Source organism: Ambystoma mexicanum, chromosome 11, assembly GCF_040938575.1.
Source record: "Ambystoma mexicanum isolate Mex_15411 chromosome 11, UKY_AmexF1_1, whole genome shotgun sequence".
NCBI lineage: Eukaryota > Metazoa > Chordata > Amphibia > Caudata > Ambystomatidae > Ambystoma > Ambystoma mexicanum.
In genome coordinates, this window is record NC_090934.1 from 1,282,829,113 (window position 1) to 1,282,848,692 (window position 19,580).

General features: G+C 45.0%; 1 protein-coding gene across 1 annotated transcript in view; it reads right to left on the reverse strand.

The window, feature by feature from the left end:
- The window catches only part of LRRC49 (leucine rich repeat containing 49), a 1,414,487-nt gene that overhangs the window by 892,305 nt on the left and 502,602 nt on the right, over window positions 1-19,580 (reverse strand). Inside the window, exon 8 of the mRNA XM_069624757.1 lies at window positions 1,753-1,896. Coding sequence (XP_069480858.1) covers window positions 1,753-1,896 — 144 coding nt within the window. The remainder of the gene's footprint in view (window positions 1-1,752; window positions 1,897-19,580) is intronic.

Sequence of the window (19,580 nt, forward strand, 5' to 3'; positions counted from 1 at the left end):
AGCCACAAATATACCATTTGGGCAAAAGGCACAAGCGATTTTTGTGTTCCGATTAGACTTTTTTTCTTTGTAGTGGTAGTGTTAGGATCAGGCAAGGTTTCAATTTCTTGAGGTGGACAGACTTAATTTTGTAGGACATCCTGACCGGCACCATTTTTTGTTCCTTTTTCTCAGCACAGGGAACAGCGTCATAGGGATAGTGTAGGGTTTTGGGAATATAATTAAACTACTAAGCTTGAACCACAATGAGTTGTCCATCTCTTGATTCTGACTTACCACAATACCCAAGTGGGAAACTCAAAGATGATCAGAATGGCAAACAAAAATCTTGATTCAAAAGGATTCCTCATAAGTCTCCCTGTGCCTCTACTTGATGTCACTCGCAATCTTTAAAAACCTGGCTCCCAAGGGCAATGTCTAGATTGCCAGTTCGTCCTTCCTGGGAGGCCACTGGCCTAGCTGCACTGTTCAAGATATGTAGTGGTCTCTGTTGAATTTACTGGGTCTGTTGGCGAGATGGACCAGAAGGGTCCTTATGTGTCTGGCTGAGTCTCAGCTCATCTCCCTGCATCAGGTCCCTGATCCTACTGTCACGCCATCCTCATCTTGCTTTCCCGCTTGCCATTGCACTGGTCACTAGTGGCTCGAGTCCTGAAACTATACCTAGGCTAGCACCACTTCGGTCCCTGCAGCATTTATTTTTCCACTCTTTGCAGCAGTGGTAAGACTTGTGCAGACTACCTTAGTCATTTTTTCTTTCTTGTCAGTATCGGCTAGCATCTGTTTTGTGTATTCTACCTCTTTGCCGTCTGTATTTTTATTACTTGTATGTATAGCACACCATGTGGCCTGCCTCAATGGGCCCACTGACCCCTTTATAATTTATTGGGAAAGTGCTTTCACAGGAACCATACATGTAAAGCTGACAATGTTAAAATCGTCTGTCAACTTGTCACTACCCTTTTTCTGGGGACCAGGGGATCCTCCCAAAACCGCTGCCAGTTGTCACATCACATGGCATGTGGTGGGGACCTGAATCAAAGGCCAAGCCAGCAGACATGGCAAGAAAAGGGACATTATCAGACTGCCTATTAATGTAAATAGATTAATTCTTTCACAGGCAATAAAGACATTTGTTTCATTAAAAGGTACTTATTCAAAGTGGTTGAAGTTAGCTTTGCAGATATTTTTCTGGTCAATTAGGAGTATGTTATAAGAAATAATACAACTACGGCCTTTGTATTCCCTTTATTAACTACTGTGATTATGAAAGCACTATAGAGAAGTGCCCCGATTATAGTCTGATTAAGTGCACAACAAATGAATGTTTCCTATTTCCCATAACCCAACATTGTCCAAATATCTGGTTGCAAAGTAATCAACATGAGGAAACACAGAAATACATATTCCAGATGCTGAAGCTTAGCCAAATACCTTGCATCAAAGAGAAACTTTAAAATCATGTGCTATGATTTTCAATAACATGGTTAAAAAACAACTACATTGGTAACCCCTCTGTGTCTAGAACAACTTATTCCAGACAAACTTCTTATGTTGCATATACAATGATACAATGACTTGGCCTACATGAAAGGAATAAACAATTTTTGGGTCTTGCTTGTGAACTGCAAATGTTGTGCCACTAGTCCATAATGATGGATCCTCAATTGATGGTACAGTTTGCATTTGAAACAAATTCTCCACTTACAAAATGACACCACATTACTCTAAAAAATCACATCTGGTTCTTACCACTGAGCTGATCTCATTGTGTCGAAGGTTCAATTCTGCCAGAGAATCTAAACCATTAAGATTTTCAACAATTTTTATGAAGTTCCTAGCAAGGTTTAAAACGCGGAGTTGGCCCAAATGGCAAACATTTTCTATTGTAGAGATCTGAAATAAAAGCACAAAATCATAATTACTCAGATTATAGTACACAAAAGCTTCAGAAAACACCAAATGCCCTTGAAAGACAGACAATTTGTTTCAAATATATCATATTGATGGCCATACCAATTTTGAATTCCCAGCAGAGGAAACATACCTATTGGTGCTTCTTATTCTTACTGTATGTAATTAAAATACAAGTATCCTAGTATCGGGTCCTTTTTTCTTAACATACCTACTGTGAGGTAGGTGTGGTTTTTAGAAGGCAGACACAGTCAAATGAACATTTTTGAAAACCTTTTTTTTTTTTTTTTTACTTTTACAGGGGTTGGAGACTTCCTATCTGGCCCCATCTCTACAATGGGAGTATTCTCGACCATCAAATTAAACTAAAGGATGTCAAAGTCAGCCTGTCAAATAATAAAAGTGTCTGTGTCAAACCTAATCTTGCCCTCACTTAATTATACAATGATAATGTGTACAGGGTTAGGTCAAAACAAAAGCGTGATTCAAATAATATCAGGATGGCAATGGAGTTAAATAAGACTCCCCTCCCCAAGCTTTTGTAATACATGTTCATTAGGAGCTAGGGTGGCTAGTTCACACAGTTCAATGAGGTACAGTTTGCTCAGACTTCCCTCGCCTGCTTTGGTATCAGTTTCTCAAAACAGTTTTCTCAGGCTTCCCTCGCCTGATTCTGCATCACATCAATGAAATACATCATCAGAATGGGGTTCCCTTCCCCAACAGTTAAAAACTGGTTTCATACTGGGGTTCCCTTCCCCAACAATTCAACAATCCTTCAATGGTTTAAGTGACTTTTGCAAACGCACAGTAGTCGCTAGCCCTGTGCAGAACCACTCTGTCAGTGAGGCTTTCACACAATCGTGCCCTTGGCACCTCTTTACTTCATAGTACAGTAACAAAGACTTTCGCAAACGCACAGTATCTTGGTCGGCCCTCTGCGGGACTACTTTGTTACTAAGGCTGTCTATACAGTTTGTGCACCTCATATTATATTTCACTTGGTCATGCCCCCAGCACTGTCTTACACAATCTTCACTTGGTGGGTCCCAGACCCTCTTCTTAATTCTCATTACGGGTCCCAGACCTGCTTCTTAATTCTCATTACAGGTCCCAGACCCTTTTCTTAATTCTCATTATCGGTCCCAGACCCTCTTCTTAATTCTCTTAAATATAACAGTTCTTATGTCACTTTCGTCGCGCTTCGAGCCCTCTGTAATTCACAATCTCAAAAAGTCTCTCTTTACTCGTGTAAAACGTACACGCAGCCTCACCGTCACTTTGTTTCTTATCACACTCTTTCAACAACGGACAATTGAAGCTTCCATCTTCATTGCATTTCTCGCCTTACGCTTGTCCTCGCTTTGCAACATTGTATTTCATTCGCACCTCACGCCTTTCACAAACCGGGCTCCCTTCTTCTTGAAACTCACCGGCTGAGTTTCTCTTTATCGCTTGATGCGTGTCGAGGTCAGGTTCTTCTCCGCTATCCCTTCGACACTCCTAGGTCTTCTTGAACAAGCACCTTTACCAGACTTTCTTTTTGGAGTTTGTTTCCTCAAGCAACCCCCTTCGGGCTCCTTCGAGACATGGCTCCCTCGCCACGCTTTCTGCAGCCTTTTCACAATTCAGCCCTCAGTGTCTCAGCGCTTCGTTCTCTGCTAACAGATTTCAGGATACCTAGGCAACCCAGTTCGCCGGCCTGCTCGGCCTCAAACTCGTGTGCGTTCTCGGGCTCCAACTCGCTCTCTGACTGACTCTATGCTCCACCTCCTATAATCTGGTAGCCATCAATGGGTTTCAGGTGTATGTGATTATGACTGAGTGCCTGATGCTGCCTGACCTCATTACTGTGACAGAACCACTGCATATTACTAGAGGTAATCGTCCTAATATCAGTCTTCCTCTTCCTCGTCTCAGTAGTTGGGCTGACACAAAAAGGGGGCGGGAATTATGGGAGTTGTAGTAGCCCATAAAGGCAGAGGAAATATTGGGTAAACAATTGTCGGGAACTGAGGGATACCATGTCTCACTTTCCAGTGTTTCGTCCCCACTCCCCAAGGATCCCTTATCCAGGTGATCCTCCCTCGCTTGTCCACCCCCAGTATCGGGATCCAATAGCGATGGCCCTTCCCTGGCCACCTGAATAAGGGATCCCCGGGGATGAGTAGTGAAACACCCTCAGGTTGTTCACACTATAAGCACTTTTTTGTAGTGAGATGTTATGCCATTACATGGCTTTAACCACTTGTTATCAGGTTCTGCTAGATTAAGGCAATTGACTAGCATTGTATTTGGCATAAGCATAAAGAGATGTTTGCATAATGATGGCTCTGTTGACTAACTCAAATGTATGATTTCAGTCTACCAACCTTGATTGTCAAAATAAGTAATTTTAATACTTTGTTTTAGGTGGCTCAAAATAATAAGCACATCAAAATAGATGAAGCAGGCCCGTTGCCATTTAAACAATTCTGAATTTCCTCTTGTTTATCCACTTCTTAAAATATACACTGTAATTCTGAATAATTGATCTGAAGCTAAGTAACCAATTATGTCTACCTCTTTCCTATATGATTACCCTTCATGAATCTGTTGAAATGTAAATTGATCTGAAGCTATGTAACAAACGTATAACTGGATTACAACATCGCCCTGATGCCTGAGAGCTTAGGCACTTTACAAATGGAAAAAATATCTTTACAAAGTGTAAAAATATCCCAGTAAGAGTAAACGGCCTAAAGGAATCAACTGCTGCCTCTAGTATTAACAGGGGGTAGTGGCTATCTGGTCTCTTACCTAACTGTATTCGTATTTCGTCTGACTCCGAATTTCCCAAGCCGTGAAAGAACGGCATCACAAAATATTTTTACACTATTGTTTACTTAGATACTTCGGCACAAGCGGCTAAACACCCTCCTGAATCTCGATCCCTTTGTGCAAGGATTCCATCACAGATACACAAGGCGTAAGGATATTTCTAACCCACTTGACAAATCAAGACATCTGATTTTGTTAGTAGGAACTACCCTAGATATGAATAGATGACATTTATTTCATCATATTTACTCCCCAGATGGTCTTGAAATTCTGATTCGACCATGCTTAGACAGGTGACGTGACCCAGAGGTTGAATTACTGATCCATGGTGACCGCAACATTGGGACACTTACTTCTGATAACTGTGAGTTCTCCACATATAGAATGTACAGGATACATTTTTACCCATTGTTATATTATACTACTTGATTGATATTGTTTTTTATGAGGCTATGACACAATATTGATATTAGACCTATGTGATTGATTTTAGGCCAGGTAGCAACCCAGGATACAGGAAGTGGTCGAAATAAGTTGAAAATTCGAAAGTAGAAGAATTGGACACCAAGGTGATTATTGCTGGCCAATGCAGAAATGTTTAACAAATCATAACAGGTTTAAAGTTTGTATTAAGACACTAAAATATTGTTATTAATTAAATATTGTAGATTTAACCAGTGAAGAGAAAAGAGGGTGAACACCTCCTGAAGAAGAGACTGTTAGTCTCAAAATGTGTAAAGAAAGACATTCATTGAGATTACAAAGAACGCATGTGTTATATGAACCACCCTTGTGCATATGCCAAGAACCTGATGAATACAATTGTTAACCTATAGCAAGCCATTTCAGAATTGCAAATGTTGCATGATTGAATTGTTAAATATATGTTCATGAATTGGCGACACTTGATATTGTAAAGAATATATGTACCCTATGTGAAATGCACTACAGTTTTTTTCATATATATATAAAAAATGCATGTTTACACAAATATATAATTGAGCAAACGTTGTGGTTATCAGGTAATTTATGCAAAAAGCATTTTTTGATAAATATAAAAAATAATTACAAATATTGATTGTATAATACAATAACCTTTGGATGTGCAGGGGACGGGAGAGTTCCACAAGAGTGTGGACATCTGTTGGCTATACATGCATGAACAAGGTTGTTATTCTCCCCAGCACCCCTCTTACTATCACTAATCTGTTTCTAATTAATCTAAAGACAAGGTGTGCACTAGGCCTAGCGTAGCTCAAACGGCACAGGGAAACAACAGGCAGTCTACAATCCAGGTAAGTGTGCAGGTAAGATCCCAAAAAAGTGATGGTCAAGGCATCCAAGTCACAAGAGGGTTCTCACGGATGGAGTAAGGTCCAGAAGGTTCATCAAAGTCAGGAGGAGTTAGGAAAGAACACAGAAGTCTCAGGGCCCCCAATTCGGGGCAGAAGGACAAAGCAAGATGAGAAGCAGGGAGAGAGCACAGCACCAAGCCGAATCACAGACCTAAACAAAGGTCTCCATCAGAGTTGACGAGCGCCGCAATGCTCGAGGAAAGCACCATTGTACACCACCGTATGTGCCTTCTGTGAGGGGAAGACGGAACGTGAAGTCTCCACTCACGGAAGCCGTAAGGCATGCAACCTGTGCAGCGGCGCTCCCCGGCAGTACTTCCCAGAAAAAAATCCTGGGTGAGTTTTTTGTCGGTGCAAACAATGAAAGCAAACAACGAAACAATGGGCCTGAACATTCGCTGTAGGCTCCCAGGACCAGTCTTCAGGGCCGTAGGCCTTCCAATCCACAAGGTATTACAACTTAGAGCGTACCAAACAGGGATCAAGGATGGCATTCACTTCATAGTCAGGTTGACCGTGTACTTCGATGGAAGGGGGACAAGCAGAAGTGTGTGCATCTTGTACCCAAGGCTTGATTAATGACACATGAAACACGGGGTGTATATGGCATCTTCTGGCATCTTCTGGGTAGTGTCAAAGCTACAGCCACAGGATTGACAACCCGTGCAATGACACAGGGGCCTATGTATCGTGCCGTAAGTTTCCTGGGTCCTGGAATATGCAAGTTCTTGGTGGACAACACCACCAGGTCACCAACTGTATACATGAGGGAGGACAGTCTGTGTCCATCTGCATATCGTTTGTAGGCAAGTTGTGCACCTGAGTGCTCCTGAACGCCCTCTCGGTATTTTTTATGGTGGTAGCAGTATCTTCGGCTACTGGTATAGTGGCTTCTGAAGGTAATATACGGGGATGTCTAGCATGATTAGCGTAGAACGATGACTAGTCAGTAGAGGAAGGATGTTGCGTACAATAACACCTTGGGTGCTGCTCAAGTGTTTGATTGAGCTTTTCCATCTGGCTGTCGGACTGTGGATGGTAACTAGATGACAGGCGTAACTCTATGCCCAAAAGAGTAGTAAATCGTTTCCAATATTTATTTCTATATTTAGAATTGGCAACCTCTATCAGAAACCAATGTCGTAGGTAGTCCATGGAGACGATATATGAAAGACAGCATAAGACTTGTCAGTGTGGAGGCATTGGGTACCGCTTCAGGGAGATGAAATGACACATTTTGGTCAGTGAATAAACCATGAACAATATATAAGGGCTGTTGTGCTCTCGGCCTGGCTGTTATCGGGGTCTTCAGCCGCTTCTGGCGAGATGAGGAATCCAGTTACGCTCACGGTGATGTATTTCCTTTTGAATTCTTTGCTTCTTCTGTGATTTATTTCTATGTTTCTTCTGTGATTTATTTCTATGTTATCACTGGTTGCTTCTAAGCTTTGAATAAATAGCCATATAAGTGCTCATTATTTTCTAAGAGTGCGTGGTTGCAAGTTATTGCATCTTACTGCGTTCAAAGTATTGGCTCCGTAATTGCATTGGTGATTTATGATTTTCCGTGCACTCTGGAAGAGCAATACATTTTTGGCGTCACAAACAGGATATTTGTGATGAATTGTTCCAAATATTCAAGAATCTGTTTGAACGTAGATAGGCTTCGGTTATCTTGCAAGCGAAAGCAATTTGGCAGTGAGTGTTGAACTGTGTTAAGCTGTTTTTTTTTTCCCCTTTGCCGGTGTGTGCATGCTTGTGGGAGTGATTGCAGTGTGGAAAGAAAAAAAAATATAGATATAAAGAGGTTTTGTTTGCAATAATGAGTAGTTTGTGCAAGAAAAAGAGCGTTACCGCTGGCGGTGAATGTTCTGATGTTATCATTCCAGGCTGGACTAAGAGTCCATATGATAAACTGGCCCAGGCGTAGGCATGCGGTGCAGGGCTAAGTGAAACATGGGGTCAGGGATTGGGAGATGCTGATCCGTCTGATGTAATGGTATGCTTGCAACAAGTTCCAGTGAAACGTGGCAGAGAATGCGCTGCATTAGGTAGGCGAGGTTGGGTTCTTTTGCATGCTTATAGGAAAATACATCAAATGAAGGTGGAAATGAAAAATTAGGTTTTGCGATTAGAAAGAGAGCTGGCTGCAGAAAGGCAGACTGCGTTAATGCAGTAGATTCAAATGATACTTTTTAAAGATTAGGCTGACACATATCAGGCTGTGGCCGAGTGGGCAGCAGTCAGGGTAGCCCGGTATAAATATAGGAAAAGAAGGGGAGGGGTCATCAAAAGAAAGGTGGCAGCTGTAATCGCTACCGCCGGTGTGGACTGGGATCCGGATAAGTGGGATGGTGATATTTTTGACTCAACCAGTCTAAAGAGTAGTTCCGCAAATGAGTCCGACCCCAAAATGGAAATGAAGCAGAAAACAGTGGCAGCTAAGCCCGTTCGAAGAATCCTGCAGGTGGAATGGTGGATTTAACCACGCTGGAGGATTACACCCAGCAGGAGGATGGGGAAATTATTACCCGTTTGAGGCAAAATCAGGGGAATCTTTATTGACATGTATGGTGAGATTGCTAGATGGGGGGCTGCAGGGTTGTTGGTAGATTCTACGGATTCACTGCGTTTTCTACCCGTGTCAACTGACACCAATGTAAAGGGCAGGACCGCCCCCTGATGACAATGGTCACGATGCACAGGTGTCTTTGTTGCACCTAGCACCCCAAGCATGTAACCGTAAATACCCCATTACCACAGATTGGCCTAGTGTAGAAACAAAGTGGTATACTTTGAGAGTGGCAATTCAAAAAGTCATTGAGCATGCTATGAAAGAGGCAATTCACGTAGATGCTCCAAGACACATGGGGGCCGTGCCACTCTCAGTTTCAACTCAAAACATGGGGATTAGAACTGCGCTACCCGCATACAAAAGTGTCATTATGACTTTGCTCGTAGGTATGACGGGCAAACCCACTGATGAGGTAGTGGATGCATTCGGCAACTTGCAGATTTAGGGGAGTGGGACAAGAGTGATGACAAGCCACTGGAGAGAAAGGGGCGTAGTGAGAGAAGAACTGATGGCAGGAGGCAAGATAGTAGAGACTCCCGAGTGTCCCGAAAGGACATGTTTCTGGCTTTGTTAAAAGACGGTGTGCCATGAGAAGAGATTGATGGCATTGAAACCCGAGTAATGTATGAATTATACAAAAAAAGAGGACTTGCAGCCAAAGAGTGCTATAAACAGGTTAAGAAACAGGTAGTAACCAAGCCACAGGGGGACACCTCACCTTCCGCTCCTCCTGCGGAAGAACAAGAAGAAGGGTCTATGGGGACACCTTCCCCGTACCAGCCAACATACTCTGATTTGAGAAAGGTGGTGAGTGCAATGCTAGAGGCGGAGTCAAGTCACACTCATTCGAAATTTGACTAGGGCTACGGCCAAGCTCCGGCAGCGTCTGCACGCATAAAAGTTGATAGGCGGCCCCATGTTGATGTTAAGATTTTTTGGGGGCCAGGAAATATGCAAGGGGTGCGAGCATTGATAGACACCGGGGCGGAGGCCTCTCTGATTCATGGCAATCCAGCACGATTTAAAGGCAAGCAATTTACTATTACAGGTCTCGGGGGAAAGGAGACCCCCGCAGTACAAACGAAAGTGGAGATGAAAATAGGCAATCTGAATAGGCAGAAATACCAAGTGTTGATAGTCCCGATACCTGAATATATAATTGGCTTTGACATTCTGGAAGGGTTGACTTTGGGACTTGGAGGTAAAACGTACCAGTTTGGGGTGAGTGCATTGATCTATACACCCATTACCGTAGGCAAATTGAAGATGCCCCCAGTGCAAGTGCCTGTGGCAAACAAGTGGATAGCAATGAAGCAATACCTCATTCCTGGGGGGCACAAGGAAATTTCAGACACCATCAAAGAGTATGTGGAGGCGGGTATGTTACGCCCTATCACCACCGCATGGAACAATCCTCTCTGGCCTATTAAAAAGGGGGATGGGTTGTGGAGGATGACAGTGGATTACTGGGAGTTGAATAAACACACTCCTCCTTTAGTGCCTGCGGTCCCAGATGCCATTACCTTGATTGAGAATGTCCAAAAGTTTGAGGGGACTTGGTATGCAGTGATCGATTTAGCCAATGCACTTTTCTCTGTGCCTATTGCTGAAGAGTGTCAAGAGCAGTTTGCATTTTCTTGGAGTGGGCGTCAGTACACCTTTACAAGGCTGCCTATGGGGTACAAGCATAGCCCGACTATCTGTCACCGGCTAGTGGCAGAGCACTTAGACAAGATACCGTGTAAACCTGACATACAAAGCTCTCATTACATTGATGATATTTTGATTCAGGGCAAGGATGAGCACAGTGTGCAAAGCCAGTTAGATGTCATTATGGAAGGATTGAAGAAGGAAGGGTGGGAGATTAACCCAAATAAAATTCAAGGCCCAGCTGAAACAGTGATATTCCTAGGGATCATGGGCATAGAGAAATGGTGCTAAAAGCCCGACAGAAAATACTTGAATTCACCACTCCAATGAACAAAAAGCAAGCTCAGCAGTTTATAGGGCTGTTTGGGTTTTGTAGTCAGCACATTCCCCATTTAGGGCAGATATTGGCCCCCCTCTACAAGGTGACACGCAAGAAATATGAGTTTCAATGGGGGGAAGAACAGCAGAAAGCATTTGAGTTGGTGAAAGACACCGTGCAGCAGGTGCTTGATTTATGGCCATTGAAGGAAGGCGAAGTGGAATTGAATGTGTCTGTACAAGACAATTATGGTAACTGGAGTGTGTGGCAGAAACAGGACAGGAAACGTGTGCCATTCGGTTTTGGAGTCGTAAGTTGCCCAATGCTGGCAACTCATACACTCTCATACACTCCGTTTGAGAAGCAGTTGCTGGCATGTTATTGGGCCCTTGTTGATACAGAGCAAATCACGGTGGGCCATGATGTATTGATGAGGCCAGAAATACCAATCATGCAATGGGTACTGAGCTCTCCTAAAACGCATAGAATAGGACATGCTTGAGAAGCCAGCATAATTCAATGGAAATGGTACATTCAAGACAGAGCCAAATCAGGGAAGGGTGGAGTTGCGAAATTACATGAGCAAGTAGCCAACATACCGCCCTCAGATTATATACCACCGGAAGTGCCTGAAAAACACGAGTCTCCTGTGAAATGGGGAGTACCTTACAGTGATTTGACCGTGGAGCAGACAGAGCATGCCTGGTTCATGGATGGCTCAGCTCGATATGTGGGAACTGAGCGATACTGGAAAGCAGTGTCGTACAATCCCAAGACAAAAAAGATTTTGACAACGTCACGGAAAGGGAGGAGCTGTCAGTTTGTAGAGCTTTACGCAGTTTACCAGGCATTGAAACAAGAGACCCCTGCTCGATGTCATGAGTACACGGATTCATGGTCAGTGGCGAATGGATTGGCAGTGTGGTTGCCAACCTGGCAAAAGAATGGGTGGAAGATTCATTCAAAAGAGTTGTGGGGAAAAGAACTGTGGCAAGATATTGTAGAAATGTTATCACAAAGTGAAGTCACTGTGTATCATGTGGACACGCATTGTGCCACAGACTCATTAAAACGTTGGTGTAATTCTGTTGCAGATGAACACCCCAAGATTTCATCTGTGGATGTGGAGGCTCAGGAAGACGATTTGGAGGGTTTGGCCAAATGGGCTCATCAGAAATGTGGGCATCTTGGAGAAAAGGCTACTATCAGGTGGGCACAAGCTCGAGGAATCAGTATTCCTTTAGAGGTAGTGAAAACGATCATTTTGCAATGTCCAGTGTGCCAACACCAACAGCATAGACCTATCCCTCAGATTGTTCGGGGTACATTGCGAAGAGGAAAACTACCAGGTCAAATTTCGCAGATTGATTATATCGGTCCCATGCTAATCAGTAAAGGTTGTCAGTATGCATGCACTATTGTGGATAAATACTCAGGATATCTGATGTTTTTGCCGTACAAGCGTGCAACACAACTGAACACCATCAGGTTGTTAGATCAGATCATACTACATTATGCAGTGCCTTTGCAGATTCAAAGTGACAATGGGTCACATTTCAAAGGCAAACTGATACAGAAGTATTGCCAGGAAAAGAGCATTGAGTGGTTATACCACGTGCCTTATTACCCTGCTGCTTCAGCGCTGATTGAACGAATGAATGGGTTGTTGAAAGAACAGCTGCGCAAATCTGGAGATGGCAAATTGTCAGGCTGGCGTGATCGTGTGTTTGATGCGGTGCAAGTATTAAACAATAGGCCTGTGAATGAGCATGAAACTCCTTTGATGCGGCTAATGACTCCTACTTTACAGATTCAACCCATTTCAGTCAGAGAAACCCTATTGTACTGGGAAATTACCCCGGGTTCTTTAGCTCCCTCTCGGGCGACTCCAGAGTCAGCAGGAGTAGACTTGCATTCCCATGAAGAAATCAGATTAGACCCAAGAGGGATTGTTGTAATTTAAACGGGGATTGGAGTACAAATTCCCCCAGAGCATATGGGATGGATTGCCCCTAGATCTGGCCTAGCATTGAAGGGAGTTCAAGTGCTAGGAGGGGTAATTGATGCTGATTACCAAGGCAAGATCAAAGTCATCCTGATGAATAATGGGGACCAATTGTTATCGATCCACAAGGGTGATCGGGTGGCTCAATTGATTATCATTCCCGTTAAGTTGTCCATGATTAAGAAGGGGGAGCCTCCTACACAGTTAACTACCCGTGGGGATCGTGGTTTTGGCTCTTCAGAAAGTATGGTACCGGGTGCGAAGGTGTGGGTGGAAAGGCCAAGTGGCCCACCAGTGCCCGCAGATGTCATTGCGTCAGACAAAGACCAAGTAGTTTTAGTCATGGAGCCTGGTAGAAAGAAATGGCAATATGTGCCCGCAGACAAATGTTACCTGAGAGAGTGATGTACAACACCGATATCTCTTTTCTGGGTTTGCCTTGTAGATCCTGTGTCTGGCTGGTGTAATTGTGGTACTAAATGGACTCAATTTGGGAGAGTTAAACAGCATGCTGCTACCAACGAAAAATGTCACATCTGTGCCAGTGATCAAGGGGATACTGATAGTGATGAGTAATGTTGTCCAAAAGCAGCCTTATGCCGATGCCGATGCCGAAAAGCCAGCCAGACCGAAGACATGGATTCGTGAAATGCGGCAAACACGTCAGGAGCAAGTGAAAACAACCTTGATGCCAGTAATGCGAGAGGCATATGCAGGACGGCGAAGACATTCTCCCATGATTACGCAAACTGAGAATATGTGGATATACCTGGCACAGCAGGTGCTCAACATAATGCACTTTTGCCTTACTGATGTGCCCAATGCTGAAGCCTTACTAACTACGTGCTTAGTAGCAGTGCCGACGCCAGTTCCGGTTCTAAAGCATATTTTCGGCGTCACACACAATGATTCTTTGGTTCAAGATTCTGATATAAGCAATCTTTTTCCGTCTATGAGTACCGCAAATGGAGAAATTTGACACGTGTTATTACCTATAATATAACCCAAGGTGATGTGTGCTACTTTATGAGATGCAATGCACAAGAAATTGGCAAATGCCAACAGCTCGATTTAACCAAACAGCAAAATCATACAATGTTTGAGCAACGATTATGTTCGCGAGTGCCACGCACATGTACCAGTGTAAATAATACTATGTCTTGTAATCATACAGTGATAGCTGCCAGTTATTTGAATCATGTGAAACTTCCAACAGGATGGCTCTTTTTATGTGGCAACATCACATACACTTATATTCCAGCTAACATTTCCGGAGGTCCATGTGCCTTAACTCGATTAGGACTGTTTCCTTTACACCCAGCAATAACTCGAGGCAAAAGGTCAACTTTCGAGTCTGTGGGTCTATCTCCCGATTGTGATTCACATGTACATTTGTTATCAGAAGCTGAGGTGCTAGCATTAACCCTTTCATTAGTGGGAGTTTGGGGTTTAGCTGCTGGGGGTTACAAATCTTTGATGAAATTAGCATGTTTAGAAGTCAAAGGCCTTAATCATACTTCTCGGGCATTAGAAGAATTACTCCTTGATAGTCAAATTATTAGAAAAGCAACTTTGCAAAACAGAGCTACTGTTGATTATCTATTGCTAAAGCATAATTTAGGGTGTAATGCAGTTGAAGGTATGTGTTGTTTCAATCTAAGTGACCATTCACGAGCCATTGAAAGTCATATTCGAGGTTTGAGGGATCTCATTTCTCAAGTGTCCCAAGATCATACTGGGAATTGGTGGGATTGGTTATTTTCATGGATTCCTGATGTTGGGGGTACACTACGTTACGCTTTTGCTTGCATTTGCATTATATTAGCTATCATAATAGCTTGTTGTTCAATACATTCCTAATTTAGTTTTAATGTTTCGTCCGTTTCAGAGACCGGCTCCTCTGCCACTGGGCTATGGAAGATAAATATCCAAGGGTGGAATTGTTATGCTTGAGCTAAAACATGGCGCTGGTGCGCAGTGCATTCTGGGAGCTCTCGGAGCCATGATGGATATTTACTTCATGCCGTAGTGAAAAGCTGCATGCATTTCTCTGAGAGTTAGATTCACGGTGCTGAAGAAACATGCTTTCCAAACCTGGTATGCAGTCAAGGACATTTCTGCTGGGAAAGCTAACTTTGTTATGTCTTGTCATGAGCTATGGGACTGTTTTTCGTGGTGCTTGTTTTTAGAGGAGGGAGGCACTCTGCTCATTGAGGGTACTGTCGGTTGACCCAGCTGGCAACCAACGGCTGCTCATCAATGCGCAAGTGCGTTGCCAGAAGGTTCGAGAAATCGCCACCCCTTTTTGGAGTGTGCATATATGCGGAACCCCTTGGGTGGTCAGGTGGGACTTCAGCTGGAGGAGGACGCTTTCGTCCGGCATACCTGTGGGCTGTTGTGCTCTCGGCCTGGCTGTTATCGGGGTCTTCCAGCCGCTTCTGGCGAGATGAGGAATCCAGTTACGGTCACAGTGATGTATTTCCTTTTCAATTCTTTGCTTCTTCTGTGATTTATTTCTATGTTTCTTTTGTGATTTATTTCTTTGTTATCACTGGTTGCTTCTAAGCTTTGAATAAATAGCCGTGTAAGTGCTCATTATTTTCTAAGAGTGTGTGGTTGCAAGTTATTGCGTCTTACTGCGTTCAAAGTATTGGCTCCGTAATTGCATTGGTGATTTATGATTTTCCGTGCACTCTGGAAGAGCAATACACCCCGGGACGGAAAATGACAATGACATTTTAGGCAGAAAAAAACAAATGCCATCTGGCTTGGCGAGCATTAGAACAACAAGCTGAATCTAAGGGAAGAAGATTTTTGTGGTCACTGTATATGGTGACACAATGGGAAGCACCTTGTAGATACTGGTGCCACTCTTCGAAAGCCAGTCTAATAGCCAGTAGACCATAATCAGTGATGTTGCAATTCAGCTCGGTGGGGCTGATCTTACCAGAAAAATAAACGATTTGGTGCAATTTACCAGTATCCACCCAGTTTTGGGACAACACCAACCCCACAGCTTTAGAAGAGGCATCAGCCTCCACCACAAGTGGTTTTCTATGATCGGTGAATGCTGTTTTAAGCACAGAAAAGCCTTGTTGAGCTCGATGAGTTCATTCATAAGGGACAGAAAAACAGTTTGGTAAGATGGGTTAAGGGCTCGAGCAGAAACAATCTCGAGTAAATCGACTGTAGAAATTCAAAAACTCAAGACAACCATGAAGGTTTTTTCTAGTAGAAGGAGGAGACCCATCAAGGATAGCTTTGATCTTTCGGTCATCCATACGAACCCCCTGTGGACTTAATATATACCCCAAGAATTCAATTGATGTCATATGAAAGGTACATTTTTCCAATTTGCCGTACAAGGAGTGTTCACGCAGGATTTCTAGAACCATACAGACATGTTGGACATGGATGACTGGATCTTGTGAATAGATGACTAGGTTGTCAAGATACACCACTAGGCATCTATCGATCAGATCACGGAAAATGTTGTTTTTTTTTTTTTTTAACTTTTATTTATTCAGCTCGGTGACACAAGTACAGGTGAGTCAACATAAACCATACAGGGTAAACAGTAATCAAACAATATGAATACGCATAATTTATACAAGCAAAGCATCAGAAGAAAAAAAAAAAAAAAAAAAAAAAACGGCCAAAAAGAAAGGAGTTGGGTGCATACGCACGTGAGGGCCCATGGGAGGTCGGACCACCCATACATGAGGGAGATAATTCAACGGGGAATCTTGAAAACAGTATGGGGGGTGGGTCAAGCAGAGGTAGGAGAAGACCCCGGATCCGAGTCAGATTCAATGGAGGACATAAATAAACGAAACTGCAGCCATATATCCCTAGGCCTGGAATGAGTGGGCTGCTGTGCCGCCCAGACCTCCTCCGTATCAGAGGCCCATGTCACTGCCCTAAGCCATTGTGCGTGGGTGGGGGTGTAAGGCCGAAGCCAACAAAGCAGAATTGTGCGCACAGCAAGTAGCATGCACAGTCCAGCAAGTTTTCTGGAGTCACGGTGGAGGTCGGGGAAGTCATGGAACAAACATGTCATTGGGGACAAGGGGATGTGGGAATCAAGGATAGAGGACATGGTAGAGCACACCGAGGTCCAGAATTGGGCAAGCCGGGGGCAAGACCACAGCATGTGAAGATAGTCTGCATTCTCGCATGCGCATCTGGGGCACCCAGGGGGGGAGTCGTTTGAAATGCGATGCAGTCTGGCCGGAGTGTAGTGGTATCTATGAAGTACCTTGAATTGGATTAATTTAAACCGGGAGTTGAAAGAGACATCCCGGGTGCGTGAGCACATGTGGGCCCAGCGTTCGTCAGTCATCTCGAGTCCAAGGTCGATCTCCCAATAGTGCCGGAGTTTAGAGAATGTGGGGGGCGACCTAGTTTGGAGGAGAGAGTATAATCTCGAGATTTTGCCCCTCAGGGGGACGGGAGAGGTTAATTCAGCAACTGCAGGTTCGTCAGGAGGTAACGCCGGGAAGCATGTGTACTTGTGTTTGAGTACCCTACGGAGTGAAGAATATTGAAGCCAAATAGAAGGTCTCTGTCTGAGAGAAGCCGGGAGGTCAGGCCACTCAATAAAAATGCCTTGATCAAAGAGGTCACGGAGTAGTTCATACCCGGCGTCGGCCCAGCAACGAACCACGGAAGGAGGAACCCGTGGGACCTCAGGGTAAAAGTTCCAGATCGGGAGATTGCCATGAAAGGGGTGAGTAACACCTAGTATCCGCCATAGTTTGGACAAGGCCAGCGATGTGCACGTCGCAGGGTCCATGGAGCCCGGTACCATTGGGATGGGTGAGATCACAAGAGATCGAATGTCGCGGTCGCTGACTGACAGTCTCTCCAGCCTAACATGAGGAGGGGAGTCTGGGATAGCGAACCAATGCGCAGTGTGTTGGAGTTGTGCAGCCAACCAATACCTAAAGAAGTCCGGTGCACCAAATCCACCAGTTTCCATCGGAGCAGAAAGCGTCTCAAGTTTTAGGCGGACTGCACCAGAATGCCAAAGGAATGAGTTCAGGGTGCGAGACAACATCTGGAAGTAATCTGTTCCCGGCCACTGGGGGATGTTGGCAAACTTATACAGTAGCTGTGGAAGTACCACCATCTTCAGAACTCCTATCCTACCCGCCAATGAGATCGGAAGTTTATCCCAGCCCTGTATTTTAACTGCAAGGTTCACTAGGTATGACTGGTAGTTTTCCTGTAGGACCCGTTCGGCATGCCTGGACACCACCACGCCCAAGTAAGTGAACTTAGATTGGGCCCATGCGAATCCCATGGTATCAGGAGGCGGAAGAGTGCTAGGAGTGAGCGGGAAAAGGGTTGATTTGGAGCAGTTTACCGTGAGACCAGAGATACGACCGAATAGGGCAACATCCTCCAGTATAGGGGCCAGGTTAATCTCAGGGGAACGGATATAAAGGAGGGCGTCATCAGCATACAGAGAGACTATATCCGAGGAGCCGGCTGTGCGCAGGCCCCTGTGGGAATGGTTCTGGCGCAGCATGTCGGCGAACGGCTCCATCGCTAAAGCAAAGATTAAGGGCGAAAGGGGACAACCCTGTCTAGTGCCCCTGGCAACGTGGAAAAGAGGGGAACAGCGGCCCTCGGTGCGGACTCTGGCCACTGGATCGGAGTAGAGTAGTTTTATCCAAGACACAAATGTGGGGCCGAATTTGCACCTGTCAAGTACCCGCCACAAGTAGTTCCATGAGACCGAGTCAAAGGCCTTTTGCATATCTAGGGCCGCGGTCACCGCATGTACATCAGGGCTTACTCTACTTATAATGCTAAATAGACGTCTCAAGTTCAAGGAGGTGGAACGGTTCGGGATAAAACCCGACTGGTCTGGGTGGATGATGTGTGGCATAAGGGAGATAAGCCGCAGAGCGAGTGCCTTAGCATATATCTTGACATCACAGTTAATCAATGAAAGCGGGCGGTAAGAGCCGCATTGGGTAGAGGGTTTGTTAGGTTTGAGCAGAACTGTGATAGTAGCTTCACGGAGTGAGGGGGGAAACCGACCCATTTCCACAGACTCCTCCCAGAGTGCCGTCAGATGGGGGAGCAGGAGCGATTTAAAGCGTTTATAGAACTCGATGGGTATACCATCCGAGCCTGGGGATTTGCCTGAAGCCAGGGAGTCCATGGCCTCCGAGAACTCCTGAGGGGTGAGCGAGCTCTCGAGGGCTCCAATAGTGGCGGGAGAGAGGGCCGAGAGGGGAAGTTTGTCAAGGTAAGCATCAATTTCGGCCGTAGTGGCAACGTCGGAGTGAGCGTACAGGGATTGATAAAAGGAGAGGAATTCAGCATTGACCTCTCCAGAGGAAGTGGCCAGCGACCCATCCGGTCTCTCAATCCCGGGAATGGATGTGGGGCCGAATTCTCGGCGAAGCAGTCTAGCCAAGAGCCGGCTGGGGCGCTCACCCTCTCCGTATCTTCTTGCCTGACCGGGGCTGTCCAGGAACTTCAGCTCGCGGTCAGCGAGCGAGCGAAAGGTGTCCAGCTCCGTGCCAATTAACGCAAGGATTTCCGGATTCGGGTCCGAGGTGTACTGGGTTTCCAACCTAGATAGTGTGGCCTCACTCCCAGCGATTTCCCTCCGGATAGTCTTAAGGATACCGTTCTCCTTGGAGAGGGCGATGCCTCTGATATAGACCTTGAAGGCCTCCCATAGTATGGCTTGCGAGGAAACTGAATCAGTGTTGATCCTGAAGAACTCCTCAATTGCCGACTCCATCTCCGAGCAAAAGACCGGGTCGAGGAGAGAGAGGGGTTTCATCCTCCAGTACCTGGCCCGATCCCGATCGAGGCCCCAGCACAGGGTGACAGTCACCGGGGAGTGGTCCGATAGGGTCCTAGGAAGAATCGCCATATTAGTCACGGTCTTAAGTAGGTCGCCAGATAACAACCATC